Consider the following 21,089-nt stretch of genomic DNA (forward strand, 5'->3'; position numbering starts at 1 on the left):
TAAGCTGGAGACTGTATGTATGTCTGCATTTGCATGTAGTGTCAGTGTGATTCTCCATCTCAGGCCGGTCTCCATCTCGCTTTGTGTCTCCACAGTTGCTATGCCGAAACCATCTCGATCCCCTGTAAGGCATCATAATGGACCCAGGAAGAGCATCTGGCGTCTTTGAGACGCCAAAAACGATCTCCCCGCTTCAACCTGCCACTCTTCCCCCATCCACCATAATACCGTTTTCACGTTTCATTCTCCCCCACCGCCACGACAGACTGCGCAATCACAAAGACCCAATTAGCCAAGAGGGGGATCACGAATTCGCCTGCGGACCGACGGGCCAATCGCATCGTGCGGCGTGCGGCGAGGGCCTATGGGGCAGCGGCGCAGGTGGGTGGGACATGTCTGTGGGGCGGAGGTGACAGAGTGACATGGATGGAGAACGGTCCCGTTGTTTCTGGTCATTTGTGTCACCCAAGTTTTGATTGATGACCGTCGGGATGTTTTTCCCACTCTCCCTTGAGATTCTCAGCTCTCTGGAGGGGGTTTCCACACCACAACAGGCCCCCACGCCGCAAACCCCTACTTTAAGTTTGGCCCTTCGCCCTGCGCCACACAAACACGCATCTACACCCACAGAAACACACATACACACTCTTTTTTTGTTCAATTTGGGGCCCCAGATGGCTGCTGCCCACACATCTGTATTGTAAAGCACTAAATATAGGCCCCATGTGTGTGTGTGCTAGCATAAGTGAAAGTGTGAACCTGCATTTGCACACGTACAGTTTCTCCAGGAGTCTAATAGTGAGGAGGAAAACGGAGAAGACAGGAAGAAATAAAGCAAAGTACATAGAAAGTAGCCAAATGTAAATGCGTGCTTGTGTGTGAGAGTGTAAGGAGAAAAGCCCGAGGGACGGTAGGTGTGTGGGCGGCTGGGAGAGATGAACAAAAGAAGCAGAGAAGAGAGATGAGGAGCAGCGCATTGCCAGTGAGGATTTGATTGGGTGGGTGGTGGTGGTTGTGTAGAGGAGGGAGGAGGGAGGGGGGGGTAGTGTTGGGTGTTGAAAAAGGATCTTCCCTCAAAGCCTCACTAAGATATTCCTGGAGCGAGTTAGGGTTTCATTTGGCTTGCAGTCCAACACAGAGTGCTTACATCGTACTGGGAGCTCAAACCACTTAATATTCATGCGACGAGACTGATATTCTCCAGGTTATGTGACAGATAATAGTCACATTTTCTAAATCTGGGCGATGCGAGCGCATGCGGTTGAACTGCTGGGGTCGGAGAAGCGTCATTAGCTTGTCAGAGGCGTTTCGTTTGTACCCCGTTCTCTCCCTAACAGCTGCTAGTCTGGCGAGTTACTCAATTCATGTGTGCACGAGCAGCATGCACGTGTGCGTCTGTGTTTGCATGCGTGTGTGTTCAGTATAAACAAAGACAGGAAGTGAACAGAAGGTTACATCAAAAAACACCAAAACACCAAAACTGTATGTTTGTGTGTCTGTTTGCCATGCTTCGTGTGTCACTTTGATGACTGAGGAAATCTCAATCAGCGTCTTACCCCAGTGTATGTGTGTCTGTGTGGTGTGTGTTTGTGTGTGACTGCATAAACATGGTGTCAGAGTGATGAGATGTTCTCTCCATCCATCTGTTCTTCTGGCATTTCTATCTTCAGAGGGCTACAATAGAGGAGAGAGGGAGAAAAAGAGAGAGAAACAGTTGAGTGAAGAGATTTCTTGATAACGCTGGTTTTGTCTGTCAGTCAGCAGAGCAGCAACACTCTCTCAGGTCACTCGTGGAGCTCTGAGGCTCCGTTCTCATGTGATCTTTAAGAAAGTGTGAGAGTTCCTCCGTATGTGCAAGCGAAGCAGCCGAGCGTCTTCCTGTGGATGTGGTTAGGTTACTAGTGTGTGTTTGTGCCTTTGTGGCCATGTGAGTGAGTGTGTGAGAGACAGAGAGAGAGAGAGAGAGAGAGAGAGAGATATTTCATTGTTCTGTTCCTCCTTATCTAGCGTCTCGGCAGAGAGCCCATGCTGTTTCCCCCCTCAGCGATGTGACCCGGCTGTGCTACCGCGAGCCCTCCACACTGCAGATAACAGACCACCCTAAAAATACTCCTCTTTCTACCACTCCACTCTCTTCCCCTCTGTTCTCCTCACCTCTCCTGGCTGACTGTATCCTCCGGAGTCTCCCCGACCAGGAGTTGGCTCTGCCAGACTAAAATACCTCTAGGCAATTTTAATTTCATATTTTCCCCCTGTTTTTGTCTTCTACTACTCGCTGTGTTGGTGGCCACGGATGTTACAGCGTTGGCTTCAACAGCAGAAGTGTAACTCAGACTGTTACATCACAAGTTTTCTTATAATTTTCCACAATAATTCCTCATCCCCCCCACAGCTACTTCAGTCACCCACACTCTGGACACACAGGGCAGATGGGATGTAGGAGGAGACTGAGGACAGAATCTGCTGGGCTCACATAATTATGCATCAAGCAATTTACCATAACTCCTTAATAAAATATTGTAGAGTGTATTGTTTTCTGTGCCTCATGGGTTTGACAGTCTGGAACGATGCTAATTATGATAAACTAGGCATTATTTTGAAGATCATACTACAGCCAAGTGCTCTAAGAGCTTTTTCATCCCTCTGCTTCCTCCCTCACTGCCTAAACTCTGCTGCTCTGCTGTGAAGTGCTTTTAAGGATACTGACAATACCCCTTTCTGTAGTTTCGAGGAAGTTTCTTGCTAATTTAAAAAAAAAAGCTTTTATTCCAAGCTTCTCTGCCACATTTGACATTTGGCTTTAGAAAGCTGTCATTTCTGTTCTTTTATGTGTGTGTGTGCGCGCATCCTCGCCTTTCCTTTGGCCCAAGCCCACGCAGGTGACCAGAGGGGGACCTTGTGTGGGTGGACAACTCAATGGTGACCCCCTCTCTTTACCCTCACCCTCCATCCTCTCCCCTCCCCTTCCCTCTTTTCTTGCCCTCTGTCCACCACTGTGAGTCCAAAAAAGAGGGAGGGGGGCCCAGGAGGAGGAAAACACCCACTCCCAGGCAAACACACTGGCCAAAATGTTGCAGCTGCCAGGATGACAGCTAAATAGGAAAGCGCTATTAGAGCACATGTACATTAAGTCCTCTGATCATGAGGAAGAAGCTTCTGTAGAGATGAGAGGCAAAGCATTGAGAGGTGGTTGTGAGGGGTTTCTTGTGAAGTAGTGCCGAAATAATTACTTGGATTAATCAGTCAACAGAACATTAAGCAATTAGCATCAACTGTAGCAACTGTTAAAGCTGCACTAATCAAAACTTTTATATTAACAAAAGGTCAAATGTCTATACATAATTGAGAGGCCCTCACTAATGAGAAACACACAGAGAATGATCACACAACTCTGTGGTTCCTCTCATCTTTAAGGAGCATTTTAGCCTCTTTCAGCTCATTGTTTTGGTTGTACAAAAATCCCAAACTGGCTGCCATCAACTCACTATTGTCCCCAACACCAGATAGTTAACACTGTGAATGTAGTGCAGCATTTAGCAGCTAAAAGAGAACTAAGTGTTGGATTTAAATTTAATGAGCCGTAACCTTCGCTAAGACCTAAATAGACCTAAAAAGATCTGCTGTAATTGGCAACTGATTGCTAAGACATTACTGAATCAAGTTGATAGAAATAAAGAGAAAAAAAACTGCTTTGATGTAATGAGTAAGTTAAAATAACTTCAGTGTTTTCTTTTTCAAATGATTGTCTATTGACATTTTTTTTGGGACAAAATAATTTAGTGCTATCTATTTAGCAATTTCTCCCCCTAATAGTCAGTGAATTGTTTAGTCTAAATGTAAGAAAAAGAAGACCATCACCGTTCTCTAAAGTCCAAGATGACATTTTCAAATATCATGTTTCGATTACTTAGTTAGACCAAACGTCCAGTCAACTTTCTGCATTAAAAAAGACAGAAAATCTGAAAATCTTTACACTTGAAGATGTACAGCTGAATTATTTTCTAAATCTGACGTAGGTCCGAAACATGCAGGACAGTGCATCTGTGTGGTTGTGTCTTTCATAGAGGTAGACAGAAAAGAAAAAAAAAGAAAAGAAAAGATTATGATAAAGATTTTTTTTCTGTGGGTAATGGGGGCGGGACTAGATAAGCTTTTGCTTCTCCCGCTTTCCCTTTCGGCCATGTGTAATGTATTATTTGAACTAAGATGAAGTGTGATGATGATGATTTAAATTGACATGCCCGAAATAAACAAATTGATTGATTGAGAACCACAATAAAACTGTGTTTTACAGAGGATTTGGTGGGATTAACTGATCAAACCAGTTGATTGTCCAGTTTATCACGTTACCTGATCCTTTGTCAGCCCATGCAATATCTGACATAAACACACAGAAAGAGAGGGTGTTAAATAGAGGCAAGGATATTAACATCTGTCTCTACTCTTTTAACACACAGCGTTTGTTGTTGTTTTATAATGTCGAACTTAATGATTCTCTGTTGTTGACAATGACATTGTATGGCAGTGATGAAAACACGCACAAAAAAATGCCTGATTTGCATTTCACAAGTGACTAACAATCCCTATTGTTGACATGACAAACATTCAGGCTGCTGTGGAGCGTTTCCTTGACGTCCCTCACTGGCCCAAACCAACACTGCCCCCCTATGGGCGACAGGAGCAAAACCTTTCAACAGACATCACAAGATGTGGCATGAGTTTGTGTGACGTGCCGAACTGAGAAGCGTGGGCCTGACCGCCAAGTGGGAGGACAGAGGAGGTTTCGAGGAGGGCAAGTCATAACGAGAACATGAGTCATGATCTCAAACCCTCACGAAATGACAAAGCTCCGAAGAGCTAAAATTAACTTGGGCCCACCAGATCAGACAAGGTGACATTTAGGCCGCAACCGATGAAAACAATGGTAAAGTGTGACTATATCCCCTTAATATCATTATAGACACATAGATGTTCAAATTTGCCATATCCATTGGCACAGAAACCATATCAACAATTACAACACTGTGTGTTTCCTCCTGACCGACAAACAATATGAGAATTGTGTTTTGTTTAAACACAGCAGCAGCAGCAGCAGCAGCAGCAGCAGTAAACTGTTCAGTTCACCATTTCCTCCCTGTCACATTCATTTTGGTGGATTCCTGTAAATTTCATTGGAACAGAAAAGTTACTATGAAGTTGAGTCATGCCAGTTAAATATCCAGGGGGGGCAGAAGATGAACATTCTGCAAATTTCTGGCATGTACACACCTATTAATCATAGCTACTGTTTATGTTGTGGGACTTCGGAGACTCATCCAACTGGCAGCCTTGTCTCCAGCTGTCTCCACGCTACGATGACATGCATCTGCGCTTCTTGAGTATCCTTGAGCAAGATGCTGAACCCCTTTCAGCCATAGCACTGGCCCTAATCTGTTGCTGGCCTTCACGCTCTCAATTTCCCTGTGAAAAGGCCAACCAAAAAATAGATTTCTCTTTCAAGGACCAGTTGAGTATCACTCTGAGTTGTGTGCAGAGAAGGAGCAGAATCAGATTTTCTCCTTTTCTCTGATACTAAAATAATCTGCAATAGCTTAGTGTTTGTATGGCATCTGTATGTAGCGTAAGCGCGGGCCGGGGGGACATAAAATGCGTGGTGACTGTGCAGCAGTCATGAATTCATGAATTCATTCATGACTGTGGCAGAACTGTTGATTTTTACAACTAGTCGTTTACAGCTTGTACATGTAGTTTTTCAGACTTACAGTACACTATAGAGCACTTACAACTCGTGATTTTGTGCCTATCTAGGTCAGCTGTGCAACATTTGGGGTTTGTCAGCTTTCTGCTGCCTAAATAGGTCATGCTAACGAGGAGGGGGGTTTTGACAAGCCTCTCATACTCCATCAGTTCTCACCACAAAACAATTTCAAGACTGCTGATTATGTAAAACACCCTGACTCCAGCTTTAAGATACAATGTCAAATTACGACAGTGGATATTCCAGTCATCTTTGCCACGGCCAGAAAATGTATGACGAAGATAATATTTTGTGCCACAAATTTCATTTATGCGTCCACTGATATAGCTAAATATGCAGCAATCTACTGTAGCTCTGGAGAAATCTAAATGAAGCGAGGACTGTGCGACGATTAGAATCTGCTGTGCTGTATATGAAGAACTTCAGAGCATGGTTATTAACCCAGAAAGCATAAATATAGATGAGAGTCCAAGGAGATTGTATGAAGGTAATGCATCGGTGCACTAGTTCCACAGAAACACTCTCACGGGCCCACGTATACAAATCTCGCTGTGCACAGTACACAAACTAATTTACAATCAAAGTGCAAAGTCTGCACATTCCCCTGCCATGATGCAATAATGGGTTTCCTGTCCTCAATTTAAGTGCCACAGGTTCGAAAAAAAACGGTTGGCTTTAGAGTATATATATACATATGTGGAGGTTGTGTAGTCCGCAAGCTCGCTGCTGATTCTACGCACTTGTACTACATGGCTCCCAGGGGTATGATCACCGTGACAACCGCTCTCCTCTGCATCATAGTGGGCTTACTCCGTCCAGCTCCGGCTACCTGTAAGTTTATTTCACTAAATTCAACCTCACGTCAATCAGATTAAGTAGATATGCATTAGGAATCTAAACTGAAATGATCAATCACGAATAATGTGGTATTGTTTGTGTGTGTGTGTAGGTTCCCAAAGTAGCAATAGGTGTTGCCTAGAATACACCAAGAGCGAAGTGCGCATCCCGGACATCAGGGGCCTCAGAGTGCAACGTGCCACGGAAAACTGCCGTATCAGGGCGATCATGTAAGATTTTCTCTACGAACCCCGAGACCAGTCCAACCTTTAGGAAAGGCTGGTGACAACTTAACATACTGCATTGTAAATATCCCAGACACACGGACAGTTATTGTTTCATTAAACATGTTAAAAGAGTGGTGAGAAGTAGCGCTGATTGAAGAATATCACCTCTTATAATTAAGGCACTTGTCTTGTCAATCACAATATTCTGCTGTCAAACCTGCTTGAAAGTCTTAGTCACCCTCTGTCTTTGGTTGTCGCTGGTCGGCTCCATTTGTCAGTAATTTATGTTAATGTATTAATGAAGGTAAATCTGTCCAATATGCCAAGAAGTGACAAAAAGTTTAGGCATCAAACCTTAATATTTCTCAAGCTCTGACAAATTATGTCCATATTACCAAGTATCATCAAAGTCAGATATTCTGTGATTCAAATACTTTTAGACATTTTTTTTTTTAAATTCCTGAGGATATACTTTGGAAACACAAATTAAGTCTTAAATGACACTGAAACTTGACTTTGATTAAAAAAGAAAAGTGTCAGCCAGCCTACCATAAATGTTTGTGCATCAGTATTGAAAGTACCAAACACTGAAATTAGTACCAAAACACTTAAATTCGAAGACCTGGTTAATTTAAACACTGCCATAATAACTTATAAAGCAATAAACAACCTACTTCCACCCTGCATACAAAAGCTGTTCTCAACTAGAGAGTCCCATATGACCTCAGGGGGACCTGCATTTTAAACAAACCAAAAGCAAGGACAAACTCTAAATCCAAATGCATTTCTGTCATTGGAGTAAAACTATGGAATAGGCTTGACAATGAACTAAAATCATGTACAACTATTACCCAATTTAAAAGGATGTTTAAAATCAATGTATTGAATAAATATTTAACACTAACATAAAGTAAGAAAATTATTATAACCAAATGGAGGTTCTGTTTGTTTCGTTTTGATACTGTTCACCTTACTTACTCTCTTCGAGTGTAATTTTCCTACAAATTTTGTTTTGTTTTGTTATTGCAATTTTTCTTCTTGTAAATAGGGTAGGCATTAATAAGCTTTGCTTCTGCCTTGCCCTTTCGCCCATATTGATCATGAAATTTTGACTTGTTTGTGTATGTTAATGTTTTGTGGAATGGACGAATAAATCAATCAATCAATCAAAGTACAGTACATTATACTGAAGTACGGCATTGAATATAAAATAAACACCACTGGGGGAAAAAAAAAATTACACTTGTACCATTCACTCACACACTAATGTAAATCTATCTCCATTTGTCTCACAACGTCTCCCTATTTCAGTTTCTACTTGGCTGATAAGAGTGAGGTATGCGCAAAGCCGGAAGATGCGCGGGTGAGGAAAGCTCTGGTATTTGTCAGGTATGAGACTCCTTGTCACTTTTAAATACCATCTAGATTCAGTTTAGACGTGAACCTGAGCAGGATTGTCTGTTGTCTTTTGCAGAATTGTGAGTAAAAAATATTTGTGTCTCTTTCATAGGAAACAACTGCAGACTATGTCCAAGGGCAGACTGCCTGCAGCTGGAGCAAAGAAGAAAAGTGAACATCCTTCATCACCTATTGGAACTGAATCTTTCGTCAATGACGCAGAACCGTTCCTAAACAACATGACAACAACTTTCTTCTCCTAACTCGATTGTGGCCCTCAGAGAATTGCAGCTAGAAAATGAATGCCATAAATGTTCCAATTTGAGAGAAATTGAACCATCTGTAATCAAATCATGTTGCTTTTATTATCCTAAAAAATGCTTTTACTTGCCTAAACATATGCAGCACCAGCTCTAATACTCCGTTATCATGACTTAGTGGGAAGCTGAGAGGAGCGGTTTAGAGACAACTGCTGTAGATTAGGCGTTTAAACCATCTTTAAGTGAGCATTTACTTTTTAATCATGCTTTTCTGACTGCACTACTTTTTGCCACTGTGAATGTACTCAATCATATTAATTAGCTAATAACCTACAGAAATTATCATAAATAAATGTATTTGACAATACTCAAAAAATGTTGTCTACGTGTGTTTACTCAAACACGGTCATTAGCATTTCAGCTTATTGACCACTACTGGGCACTTTACATTGGAAGAAACATATTTACATTCACACACACATTCATACAGCACTTTTCTACACACACGCAAATCAATAGTACATCGGGTGGAATTTTAGACCAGACCGGAATAACTGGGAATCAAATCAACCTTCCAATTAGTGGATGGCCCGCTTTTCTACAGCCACTCATAACTATGGCTAATAAGTTGTTAAAATACATTATTTACAGTGATTAAACATGATTAAATAACAGTTAAAGTAGAAGTAAGCGATCCGGTCGTTTTGGCTAATGCTGCGTTCCAGGCAGGCTTTTGAAACTGTAAATTACAGCTTCATGTCACAACTTACGATTTTGTAGCGTTCCAGGCAACCCACTCGTGTTTTTCCGACCTGTTTTACCTGTGAAAGTCACTATAACGGCCACTCATAACTTCCGACCCGTGAACTCGTACCAGATCGAACTGGTATGACTTCACAGGTCGGAAAAACACGAGTTACGGGCTGCCTTGAACGCACCATAACAGTCCTCGTCCCTACGTCACCACATTCACGCGCATCCCTTGGCTGCACACACAGCCCTGCATGCCGTTCTCTCTCCTCATTGGATAAAAACTGTAGGATACGAGAAAAGTTTTCTCCTCGGCTCAGAGCAGAGCAGAGTGACTGACAGACCCGTGTTTCAGACCAAACACTCTATGTAAGTGATTGCTGTCGGAAGATATAACTATTTAAGACTTATATTAACACAAATATATCGCTTACTTCTGCTTTAATTCTTTGTTTTACATGTTTGTCAATTAGCCTGTAGCAGCCTGACTTAAACATTAAAAACAAAATCCAATGACTAAGTAGAGACTGCTGCTCTGCATGGTGCATGTTTTGGTGGCGTGACATGTGTGCCTTGTGCGCTTAGAAAAGGATGCTGCCAGCACATCTGCTGGAAGGTGTCAGGAAACTTTTCAGTAAGCTGTCCTGCCCTGTGAGCTTGTGCAAATGCATGACATGACTGACAGGGAGGCAGTCTCTTGTGCTATTTTAGATCAGCACCCCTGAGGGGTTGGTGCTCCAGTCAGACAAGGTGACTCCCTCAATGACACACTCCTTACAAAGAAGCTGCACTGCAGTAGCTTCAAGTCCCCACAAGATGGCAGAATTGATCTCTAAATTGTTATGAGATCTCTGTGGCTATTTGATAGGCACATGCACCTTTCATTTCCAGATTCAAGCAATAACAAAAACAGGTGTGGATGGTGAAAATAAGCATTTATTTATTTTTCTAAATCAGACAGAAGACAACAATCAGCTGGCATTACTTAGTACTGCATTAAATAGACATGTTTTGTTACTTGTACATTTGTAAAGCTTTACGTTAACAGAACTAACAGGCAAGACAAATAAATACTGCTAACAATAAATATTAAATATCGTATTTGGAAGCCTTTTAAATATTTTAAATTAATTTGCTATAGATAGTCATTATGGTGAGGTTGTGCTTTCTACGGATGCAGAGGTGGAGGTCACAGGGGCAGAAGTGGTTCTCTTGGCTTTGCGGGCCTGCCTGTAAAACACACAAATGAGAGAAATCGGTTAAAACTCATGTTCAAGATGACCCCAAAAACATTCTTCACTATGACACCTCATGTCTGGAGAAACCAAAAAGCATAGTTAATACTGGAGACTGATTGAAATGATGAAGCTCTACTTACTCTAGCTCCTTGATCTTATCAAACACCCAGTCTTGTCTCCAGTGGCTGCAGACTAGTCCATCAGTGGTCTCAAATCTGTGACGAAAGAAGGAAAGTTTTAATCACAATTTTCCTATTTACTTCTTATTCAAACAACTGCATGATCAACTGAGGTTCATTCTCTGTTTCTCTGTTTGATAAACTAAAGAGGTAGTTCTTACATGACAGCGCGGACGCAGGGCAGATTCCTTCTCTGGATCTTGTAGCCAATGATGGGAGCAGTGATGATCGCAGAGCTGATCTCAGTGCAGCAGCCTGATGATTTAATTGGTGCTTTTCAAGAAAAAAAGCAAGGGTTTGATGTTATGAACATACACTTACATTTTCATCAGAATTACATACTCTTAAATGTGGGGGTCAAGGAACAGAGTAGCAGGATCTCTAGAAATCAACTTACCAGAGGCTGTTGTTGTTGTTACCATTGCCAGAACCCCAACGAGGACGGCCAGGCACGCCACTCTTTTGATGCACAGCTGCATGATTACTGTGTGAGATGTTCCAGATGTTTCTTTGCAAAAGATGAAGGGTGGATCTGGCAGATGGAGATGTCTGACCTCCACAGACCAGACCTCCCTTTTATACCAAAAAAAGGGGAACCAGCACTAGATAACCGGATGGATCGTCCCATCGGGTGTTCCACAGTGTTTGTGTGTGTGTGTGTCAGGGAGGGGGGGTAAGGACACACTTTGGTGACATGGTAGCTGATAATTTCCTATTTTGCAATTTCATCATGACATTGGAAGAGCTGACTAAGACATACACAACTGTGACCACACAGACATTCTTCAGAACTCACTTTTACTACTTTTACTTCTATCATCATTGGTAAAACAGTTCAAGTAGACAAATTACTGCACAAATAAAATATACAAATTAACCTGCTGTAACTATTAATATAAAGTAACATATAACGGGAGGTCAAATCCACTTGGTAGTGCATGTTTACAAGGGCTGCATGCCATATTTTGTGTGGCATTAGAGTAAATGTTAAGTTAGTGTAGCATACTAGCACATTGTTCAAGTTTACTCTATGTAGGTGCTCAGTTCTTTTACAGTCAAAAAAACCCAACAGTGTGAGTGGAAACGTGTCTGATTATAAGATCTCTGGTAGGCTGGCAAACAGCCCTTGTTGTGCCTGATCTCTGACACAATGCATGCTGGGAGACACTCCAGCTCAATGTGACCTTGAGCAGGTGAAACACAAATTATACCAGACAAATACACTGAATGAGTGGGTGTTGATATTATATTAACAATAGTATTCTTAATTAGCCCAACAAGTTAACGGTGTATGATCTCTATGTGTTACAGTAAATGATTGCTTTAGATTTACATCCTGCTGATTTCAGCAGTAACAGAAAGGAAGCATCATGTGCCAGCTCAGTGCGTCATCTCTCTTTTTTCTCATCTCTTCCTCGGAGCTGACCCTCATAGCCAGTGCAGCGGAAAGAAATGGGAAGGAAGAAGATCCTGAGGCTTTTCACCGCAAACCACTGATTTCCGAGAATCCTCCTCCCAAATTTAGTCATATGTCCGGTCATGCCCAGAAACAGCACTTGCAAGTCTCAACTTGTTCAGTGGATCCTTTATGACTTCGCCAAGCAACAAAATTTTATATTGAAAATTGAATATAAAAAGAGTTCATACAACTCATCTCAAGTGTCTGGTGTCCATCTCCACACTGGGTTCACAGTAAGAGGTAGAGCAGAGGGATGAGACCACAGCGGTGTTCCGCTAACTTTGCCACACAAACTGCATTTGAATAAAAAAACAAATCAGGATCCTCAACTTTTCTATTTTTACAGAGAATGTGGAAGATAACTTTGATTGTCCCCATCATGTTTTCTGTCACTAAAGTCAATAAACTGCAAGTTTTAAAAAAACGTTCATTGCACGTTCATGCATCAAATAAATTGACAAAATGTTATATTCAATGGAAACAACCTGGGGATGGTGTCATATGTTAATATTATGTCTTTCAGCAGTGAAGGAAAAAACGTCAAAAAAAGGAGAACTTGTGATCTCACTTTTTTCTCACCATGATTTGGTGATGCCCAAAGCTCGATTTCTCAAGAAAGTTACATTCGTGACCTTTTATCCTCTAAGGCTAAAGTACTTATTTTCTTTGCTTCATTTCACAGAAGCTCGTAGGAGTTGAAGGAGTGTCGCCTCTGACAAGAGATCAGGCTGAGGGGAGCAGCTGAGAAGAAAAGATGATGAAAATTCCTGCATAGTTTATGTGGTTTTGTGTGTATTTAATCATTTTATGCATGTTGCAATGGACACTAGCTAAGCAGAGCAAAGATTCAATATAAAAGCCTTGTTGAGGCATAAAATATTACAAAAATAGATTCAACACAAACGAATCTGTGAGGAAATCAGTCATTGTTATCAATCAAAAAAAACATTATCAATTGCTCAAACATACAGTATTTTGAAACAAGGAGGCCTCAAAGAAGTCTGCACTTTCTGTAGTTTTTTTTAGATTAGAATATGTATCCCTCAAAATGCAATATGAATAGGCCAGGCCTTGCTCGTAAAAGAGATTTTTTTTTATCTCAAGCAATTTGCCTGGTAAAATAAAGGTTAAATATGTTTCATAAAAACCAGTATTAGACAATATTTGGAATTCAAACTGTATCAATGCCTGTAGTTTTTTTTAATAATTCAATATTAATTCATCCCACAACATACAGCTGTACACTAGACTGCAGAAATGTGACTTTACAGGATATAGGTTTTTTTCAACTTTGAATGAAACTTTAGAATTCCTTTTCAGTGAAATGCAGAAATGATCCCTCAAAATGCGGAAGGAAGCATAGACAGTGTGATCAGCTTCACTAAAATGTAGATAAAATTGGGAAACTTGGTTCGTACTTTCCAAACACTTTTTTTCTTTTTTTTTAACATGCCTCATTCACATTTTTGTGGATTTAGTTAATTCAGCTGTCCAGACAGAGTGATCTTCTACAGCAAAATGTCTCTCATATCATCATCTTTATGGGCTCAAACTTTCTACCAAATGATTGAACAAAATACTACAAGACTTTCTAGATCCTTGGAGTGATTCACTGCTCAGCAGACCTGTGGCACAACTCGGTGATTAATCCTGTTTCATAATAACTGGCCATTATTGAGGAACAACAGATGAGAGCTAATTAAAATAATGGACAAATCCAAAACTGCCTATTATTATGCATAATATAAGAATTCTTAATTTCATTTTAGCTTTGTGTTCACTTTCTTGACTTTGTAAGTACAATCCAGCATTGATCTCATGAGCGATAATCCACCACATGTTCAGCATTATAACAGAAAATATGACCAATAAGACATTAGTCAATCCCATAGGTTTGCCACAGAGACTCATTCACAAGCCAGTCTCTCTCTCTCTGTGCTGCTGTCTCTGTAACAGCTGGCAACAAACTACCTATTAAGGAATCTGTTGGAGGCCAATGGAATTGTAATACAATAGAGGATAGTGGGCAGGATTGGCTGATATTGTACTAAATCAGAAGTACCGTAAGGATGATGGGGGGTAAAACACTATTATGGCTGTGGACATAACAACGTACATTCAAACAAACAAGCAACACCTCCTCCAAATCAAATGACAAGATACACTGATTGCCATTGTCTTCTAAAATCTTGAACATGAGTCACTGTGTGATTGCCTTGGAAACACTTAGGCCTACCCTTATATGACTACCACAGAAATCTGTTTTCTGATCCACCAGTACTGAAGAGGTCTAGTTATTTAGTCACAATAACACAAAAACAATAATGTCGACCTTAACGCAACTTGACAGCAACACTGAAACCATTGAATGAAAAGGCCCAAGCTCGTAATTTTCCTTTGAGATCCACAGAAAGAGCTAAAGCGTTGTATCTAAGCATTTAGAAGTTCATCCTGCTCCTCTCATCTTTATGTAGGCCTACTTCATATAACAAAGATAGAAGAGCTCTTGTTAGATTTAAACACCTCTCTCTCATGTGTATGGTCCCTGGTCAGTATCTTGGTGTGTGTGTGTGTGTGTGTGTCTTGCTGGGAGTGGCAACTGCTTCATGTGGATCAGACCTGCACAGCAGCTTCCAGCTATGTACAGTAGGCTATGTTGTATCCTCCATCACTTTACTCAACTCTTAGTCAGATTGGTATGTTTACCAAGCTGTCAATTCACCAATATCAATGTTACTATAAAGTCACTATCAGCATCGTACAGTCTACCTTGGTCTTGAAACTTCTTGTAAGTTATCAAGATTTGTTTTTTTTCCTTCTACTAAGATCGACCTAAATTCTAACACCAATCCACCACTCTGGTTGGCTTCAAAGAGGAACCAAATTCTGGGGCGGTGCGTGGCGCAGTGGTTAAAGCGGCCGCCCCATGTAGAGGCTACAGTCCTAAACGCAGGCGTCCCCGGTTCGAATCCCGCAGACCTTTCCTGCATGTCACTCCCCCCCTCTCTGCCTCCCCCCTTCCTGTCTATCTCACTATGAGCTATCAAATAAAAGCAAAAAAAAGCCAAAAAATATACTTAAAAAAGAAAAGAAAAGAGGAACCAAATTCTACTCAGACTAGAATAATATGAATAATAAGTTGACAAAACCTGTCATCAATCAGTTACCACGGTGATGGTAAAACATCATCACTTATTTGGAGCCATGGTTCTGGCCACCTGATTAGTATAAATTGAATATTCTGTGAAAACAATGTGTGGCTCTTTAGCTGGTTAAACACATGTGTATCACAGGCTTTTAAAGATTGTTGGTTCAAAAAGTTAACTGCGGACCAGCAGAGAACCAGCAGATATGTTGAACCAGAGCTTTAAGTTGCAGGTTCAACAATGAGCTGAATCTTAATTCAAAACTCTGTAAAACTTTTGCAATCCTCTGTATGTGTTCATGACTACGAGCGACCAAATTTACATAATTGTTTTCACATTATTATTTATTTTAAGGGTCAGTTTTAAAGCTTACCTGGAATTGGACATAATCTGCTATGTCCACATCTTTATTGAGTGATGTTCCTTGGGTTCCTCCATCATGAAGACTTGGTCAGCTGCCCTCTGGGTCACTACAATGTCTCTCAGGGTCCAACTCAGGAGTTAAACTGTAAATGAAAAAGAAAAAAAAAATCGTTACCACATACTGTGGGGGGAAAAAGGCAGTGTCTTGATAAGAACACGATTTTGAGCTGTGACAATTTGTCTCTAAATTAAACAACATTAGACAGATTTTGACCATTTTCTGCTTTTCATTTCTTTTATAAGAAATGTGGACATAAGAAAATGATGACTGTAAGAAGCCTTACTTTGAATATTTAACCATAGGCTACTGTCCAGTCTAGGTCAGTAACTGAACTAACTTGCTACAGCAAAGTCAAAGTCAAATCATATTTTCACTAAAGACATTCAGGAGATCTCAATAAAAAAACTCAACACTTTTACCAGACCTGTCATTTCTCAAACAGTCACAGGCGACCGGTGACGTGATAGATATAGGCCTACTGCACCTAGCTAGCTTGTAGAGTTAACTAGATGCTTCTACTGAGTAAAATGACCGAAATAATCAAAAACATATCGAGACGGTCGCGCAAACACGCCGGCATTTGCGCTGATATGGGGTTAATGCAACCATGTATCCAAACATCTAATTTAAGCTAAAGTAAACGGCTTGAAAGCATTCTCGCTGCCGACAGGTAGCCTACCTCTGCTGTGTGCGCGCGGGGGGAGGGGGGGGTGCTCGAGGGCACGTAGGTGAATAGGGAAGGGGGGGCGGGGGGGGGGGACAGATTATATTATTACTTTTTAATGCGGGATTATTTTCTGTATTAAGAAATGACATAGTACCAACGAGTTATAAAAAAAAAAATAGGCCTAGTTAAAATTACACTTTTTGTTTCTTCCCCTGGATGGACTGCGCCCTTTAGCATCATCTAGGCTACTGCAGCCAGAGCATGGGTGATGATGATGGATGATGTTACAGTGAAAACTGTCTTAACACTGAATATTTGCCACTAAACTGAGATTGATATTGTGGTTTACTGACTAATGATTGTTTTAGTAGATTGAGAATTTACACATTTTACAAGTTAATCCTGAGTGGTGTGAAACTTTTGTCTTTATGTAAGTTGAACTGTATTTGAGCTGTTGTGTCCTGTTGAAGAATGTGAGGGAGCATTGGCCCCGTGGTACGAAGGGTTAACACATGGAGAGATAGGAGCCTGGAACATGTTTATGCTTCCACTTTAGGTAGTAGTAAAGTTTAGTCTCATGTTTTAACTAACCTATTGTGTCTTATATTTTTTACTAACCCATTGAGTTTAAAGACAACTGAAACTTGTAAGCAAACCATATAGGTTTGTGTTGAGCTTAATTCATAATGCAATGAATACCAGTAACCTGTTTGTTCATTCAGGGGCAAGTTGAGAGCACAAAGAGTCACAGTGAAAGCAAAACACCTCCAAGGCCAAAGGGAGGAGAGGAAGAGAGGCCTGTGGCCTGCTGAATGAATGCCTTGGACCCTCAGACACCTGGGAATGGAAAATGTATGTCAGAGTAGGGAGGGTTTGTTGTGTTTCCAGAAGTTCGTGTGCTGGGAAGATGGGACCAACCTGTGCCAGCCTGAGCGCACCAACGAAGGGGGGGATAAGTCTACACCACAGCCACTCCCAACCTGTTTTTGACCAATAAGAATTAATTACACACAAATAGTGCAAAGTATTAAAAATGAATGTAACGCTTTTGTCTGGAGCAGATGACAGAGAATTCTGGCTCTCTTGGGATGGTGATTGCAGCTAACTGCTTGCAGACTGCGATTTCTTGAACAGGAGAGTTTTTCTGATTTGTTTGATGATCCAATTTAATAAATAATGAACCAAACGTCGTTGTTTGTCCTGTCTTTGAATAAACAAACACGCATGTCAGTTTTTCTGTTTTTTAATCCTGACAATGATGATAGATCCATGAGCCAGAGTCAGAGCAAGTTGCCTGAACCCAATATTGCCGCCTGCGCATAGTCCAATCTACCCCCATGGTTGTTTTACCTGCCCCGCGTGCGTCTTGAATCTGCCCCCTTCCTCCCTCTCTACTGACAGGTGCTTTGTCACCTGCTAATGTCCTCTATGGCTGTCAGGAAAACTGAAACCCTGTTAATATGCTATGACCTTCAATTCATAATCAACTTTTATAGCCAGTTAAAGTAGAAGTAAGGTGAATGTTTGTGTTAATCTAAGTCTTAAATAGTTATATCTTCCGACAGCAATCACTTACATAGAGTGTTTGGTCCGAAACACGGGTCTGTCAGTCACTCTGCTCTGCTCTGAGCCGAGGAGAAAACTTCTTGTATACTTCCATGTATCCTACAACCTTTATCCAATGAGGAGAGAGAACGGCATGAAGGGCTGTGTGTGCAGCCAAGGGATGCGCGTGAATGTGGTGACGTAGGGACGAGGACCAATAGATCCATGACGAGGGCGGGGACTGCTAACTCCATCGGCTGACAAAAAGTTAGCCAAAATGACTGGATCGCTTACTTCTGCTTTAAAGCCCTGTTTTAATCATTTTCATGTATCTAACACAAGGCGATCTTCACTCTCTTGCCTGATGTCTGTTTCCTCTGTGACCCAGTTTTGTTGAGGTCCTCAACATTTATAGCATTCGCAGTGTTTATCATGTAAACATGCACTTGTTAATATAGGCCTATTATGAACTCTTAACTCGTATGAAACAGTTCCTGCATCCCTCAATGCACAATTGCATATAAACCAATGAATATAAGAAAGGATATTTACCAGTAGTCACTTTTGCCATGCTCTTGCTCTGGTGCATTTAATAAGTGCTGTTGTGACAACAAACCACATTGGTTTCAGTAGAACACAACAATTCAGTCTATAGTGCATTTATGTTTGTGCACAAGAGCTCATGTCTGCAAATGCCTCGACACCGACAATGTGGCATATATTTTTGTGCCTTTACGCAATGTGGTTGCAGAGATGTGCACACAAGCATCAGAGGCTCAAAGAAAAACTAACCCCTAATGCAGTAGTGGGCTTCTGTGTTAGAAAGCGAAATGTTTTACTCCTGTGTGTGAGTGCTGTGTTAAGAGTTGTCTAGTTATTATCACAGGACAGAATAGTTTATGGTGACCATCAAAAACACATCTTATTGGCTGCTTTGTTATCAACATGATCATAATAATAAAGCAGGTTATCTGAAACACTGATCTGTGTAGAAAAGTGTCAGCACATGTGTACACATCCCTTAAGAATAAGTGTTCATTGTGCTGGCATTACAGCTATGACAGACATTTTCCAGATAATGATTTGATTTGTAAATTTTCTTACACATCCAAAGACCACATTTCTGCTGCGGAAAATGTTTTGACCTCAAACTGATGTGACTGAGTAGAGGGGCGAGTGCAGGAGTGAGTAAGGGGCGAGGAGAACGGCAACCTTTGCTGTGGGAGGAAATGTTCCAGCTGCATGCGTATCTGTGGGTGCAGCATGCTCCACTTAGTAGCATAAATGAATGGTAGGACTGTGTTGGTGGGCTTAAAAAGGTGCGACAGCACAGACTTCACCTCATATCTGTTTTAGCCAGACACGTGCAATGACAAGTCTCGCCTTTGTCTCGCTTTTGCTCTTAACCACCATTGTGCCATCATCTGCTCAAGGTAAGGGAAACATGAATATATTTAGCTATGTATGTGTATTCTTTATTTTTGTATTATGTGCTACTGATGCTACTGATGCTGGTGCTACTTGTTAATGATATTTATTTGTCTTGTGTATATCTTTAAAGGTGGGATTGGAAATTGTTGTCGCCGAATTTCGGTCACTAAGGTCCACCGAGAAATGCTGCTGCGTTACTATGTGCAACGTCAACCATCGTGCCATATACATGCTGTGGTGTAAGTAAACTAGACAATTGATTGTGGGACTCATGTGAATAGTTTGTCTTCCTGTGGTGTTTGAGATGTTATGACACCAACAAAATAAAATGTAAAGAATTCCCATACTCTGTACCATTTGAAATTTCAGAATTAATCACCATCATTGTCATTGTCAGAATTTGTACAATTTCGAGCCATCATTTTGGCTTCAGGAGTCATGTGTCATGTTACTAACTGATATTTCTTGTGTTGTGATTTTCAATAGATTCATCACACTGAATGGCAACAGAATCTGCGCTGGGCCCAGCAGATTGTGGACCAAGACAAGCACGGCCTTCCTAGATGGAAAAAACTGGCACAAACAAAATAAAACCTCACTCAACCAGCACCACTGAGACAACATCCACTCTCAAGCAAGAAGACAGCACTTTTATTAATTAAAATAAAAAGCCCATATCCACTGGTTTCCCCTCCTCTGTTTGTGAGCCACAGACTTAAGTTAAATATCATTTGAATACTTATTTTATTGTTGTATGATTTTAAATACTGTGATGTTAATCCTATTTTTGTATTGATGTAAATAATGTAAATGTTTCATTGCACAATGACACTGAGCAATTTAAATTAATAAATCAGTTGCAGTATATTGGCCTGGTTTTGGTGATTGTAAGTTGTGATGCAGCTTACTACCTGAATGTGTGTATGGAGAAAAAGCTTTTGTATCTCAACATCTCAAAGTGCATTCTCCTCATATCTTAAGCTCATCTCTTTATTCATCTACGTGAAAAGATCACAAAACAGATATTCACTGTGGTAACATAGTTGCATATTCTGAGGGCAGTGTCATCCTTAGAATGAAAGATGGTAGAGATTCTTGAAAGACAGGATCCAGAAATTTCCATACGATTATAAGAATGAGAGCCCAGAGCCATTGGTGGAGGAAGTAATGTAAAGTGGCTTTTACTAAGTATGAATATGACACTGTAAAATGTTATGGTTGTGAGTATTATCACAAAACACAATTGAGATCCTTGCTTCAAAGGAACAAAGTGAATTTTTTTTTTGCAATAAATCCTGATGTAAAGAAGTTCCTTTCTCTTCTCTTTCTTCTCTGTTGAAGTTGTAGTGGGGCTTCATCAGAGTGTTTATTCAGCTATCCGGGGGTATGGTTCACGGGGTTAGACCTCAAGGCGTTTATGTGATTTTGTTCATCCCCATTACAAGGACATGATATGTAACATATTGAATAAAGTTGCATATAGAAGATAGTTAAATTAAACATTAAAAAATGTTTGCAGGGGGCAGTGTTTAGCTCAGTTGGTAGTGCACCCGCCCCATGTGTTGAGGCTACACTCCTCACTGTCCCCAATCCCGCATCGAGCAGCCCTTTCCTGCGTGTCATTCCCCCCATTTCCTGTCTCTCTCTTGACTGTGCTTTCAATTAAAGGCCAAAAAGCCTAAGCCTTAAAATATACTTAAACAAACATGTTTGTAGAATATTATACATACCAGATGTGAGGTCAATACTGTGTATCACTCAGTATCCTGA

The 21,089-nt window shown here is 40.9% G+C and overlaps 2 protein-coding genes across 2 annotated transcripts; one reads left to right on the forward strand and one right to left on the reverse strand.

The window, feature by feature from the left end:
* Positions 1-6,494: 6,494 nt before the first annotated feature.
* LOC311000247 (C-C motif chemokine 20-like) lies at positions 6,495-8,763 on the forward strand. Its single transcript, XM_083990905.1, has 4 exons — positions 6,495-6,589; positions 6,708-6,825; positions 8,134-8,211; positions 8,333-8,763. The coding sequence occupies exons 1-4, from the start codon at positions 6,508-6,510 to the stop codon at positions 8,481-8,483; spliced, it is 429 nt and encodes a 142-aa protein (XP_083847031.1). The 5' UTR covers positions 6,495-6,507; the 3' UTR covers positions 8,484-8,763.
* Positions 8,764-10,157: 1,394 nt separating this feature from the next.
* LOC311000246 (uncharacterized protein) lies at positions 10,158-11,181 on the reverse strand. Its single transcript, XM_083990904.1, has 4 exons — positions 11,045-11,181; positions 10,809-10,920; positions 10,609-10,683; positions 10,158-10,460 (listed from the first exon to the last, which is right to left on the reverse strand). The coding sequence occupies exons 1-4, from the start codon at positions 11,124-11,126 to the stop codon at positions 10,379-10,381; spliced, it is 351 nt and encodes a 116-aa protein (XP_083847030.1). The 5' UTR covers positions 11,127-11,181; the 3' UTR covers positions 10,158-10,378.
* Between the last annotated feature and the right edge of the window lie 9,908 nt (positions 11,182-21,089).

The sequence above is a fragment of the Trachurus trachurus genome (genome assembly GCF_905171665.1).
Source record: "Trachurus trachurus genome assembly, chromosome: 17".
NCBI lineage: Eukaryota > Metazoa > Chordata > Actinopteri > Carangiformes > Carangidae > Trachurus > Trachurus trachurus.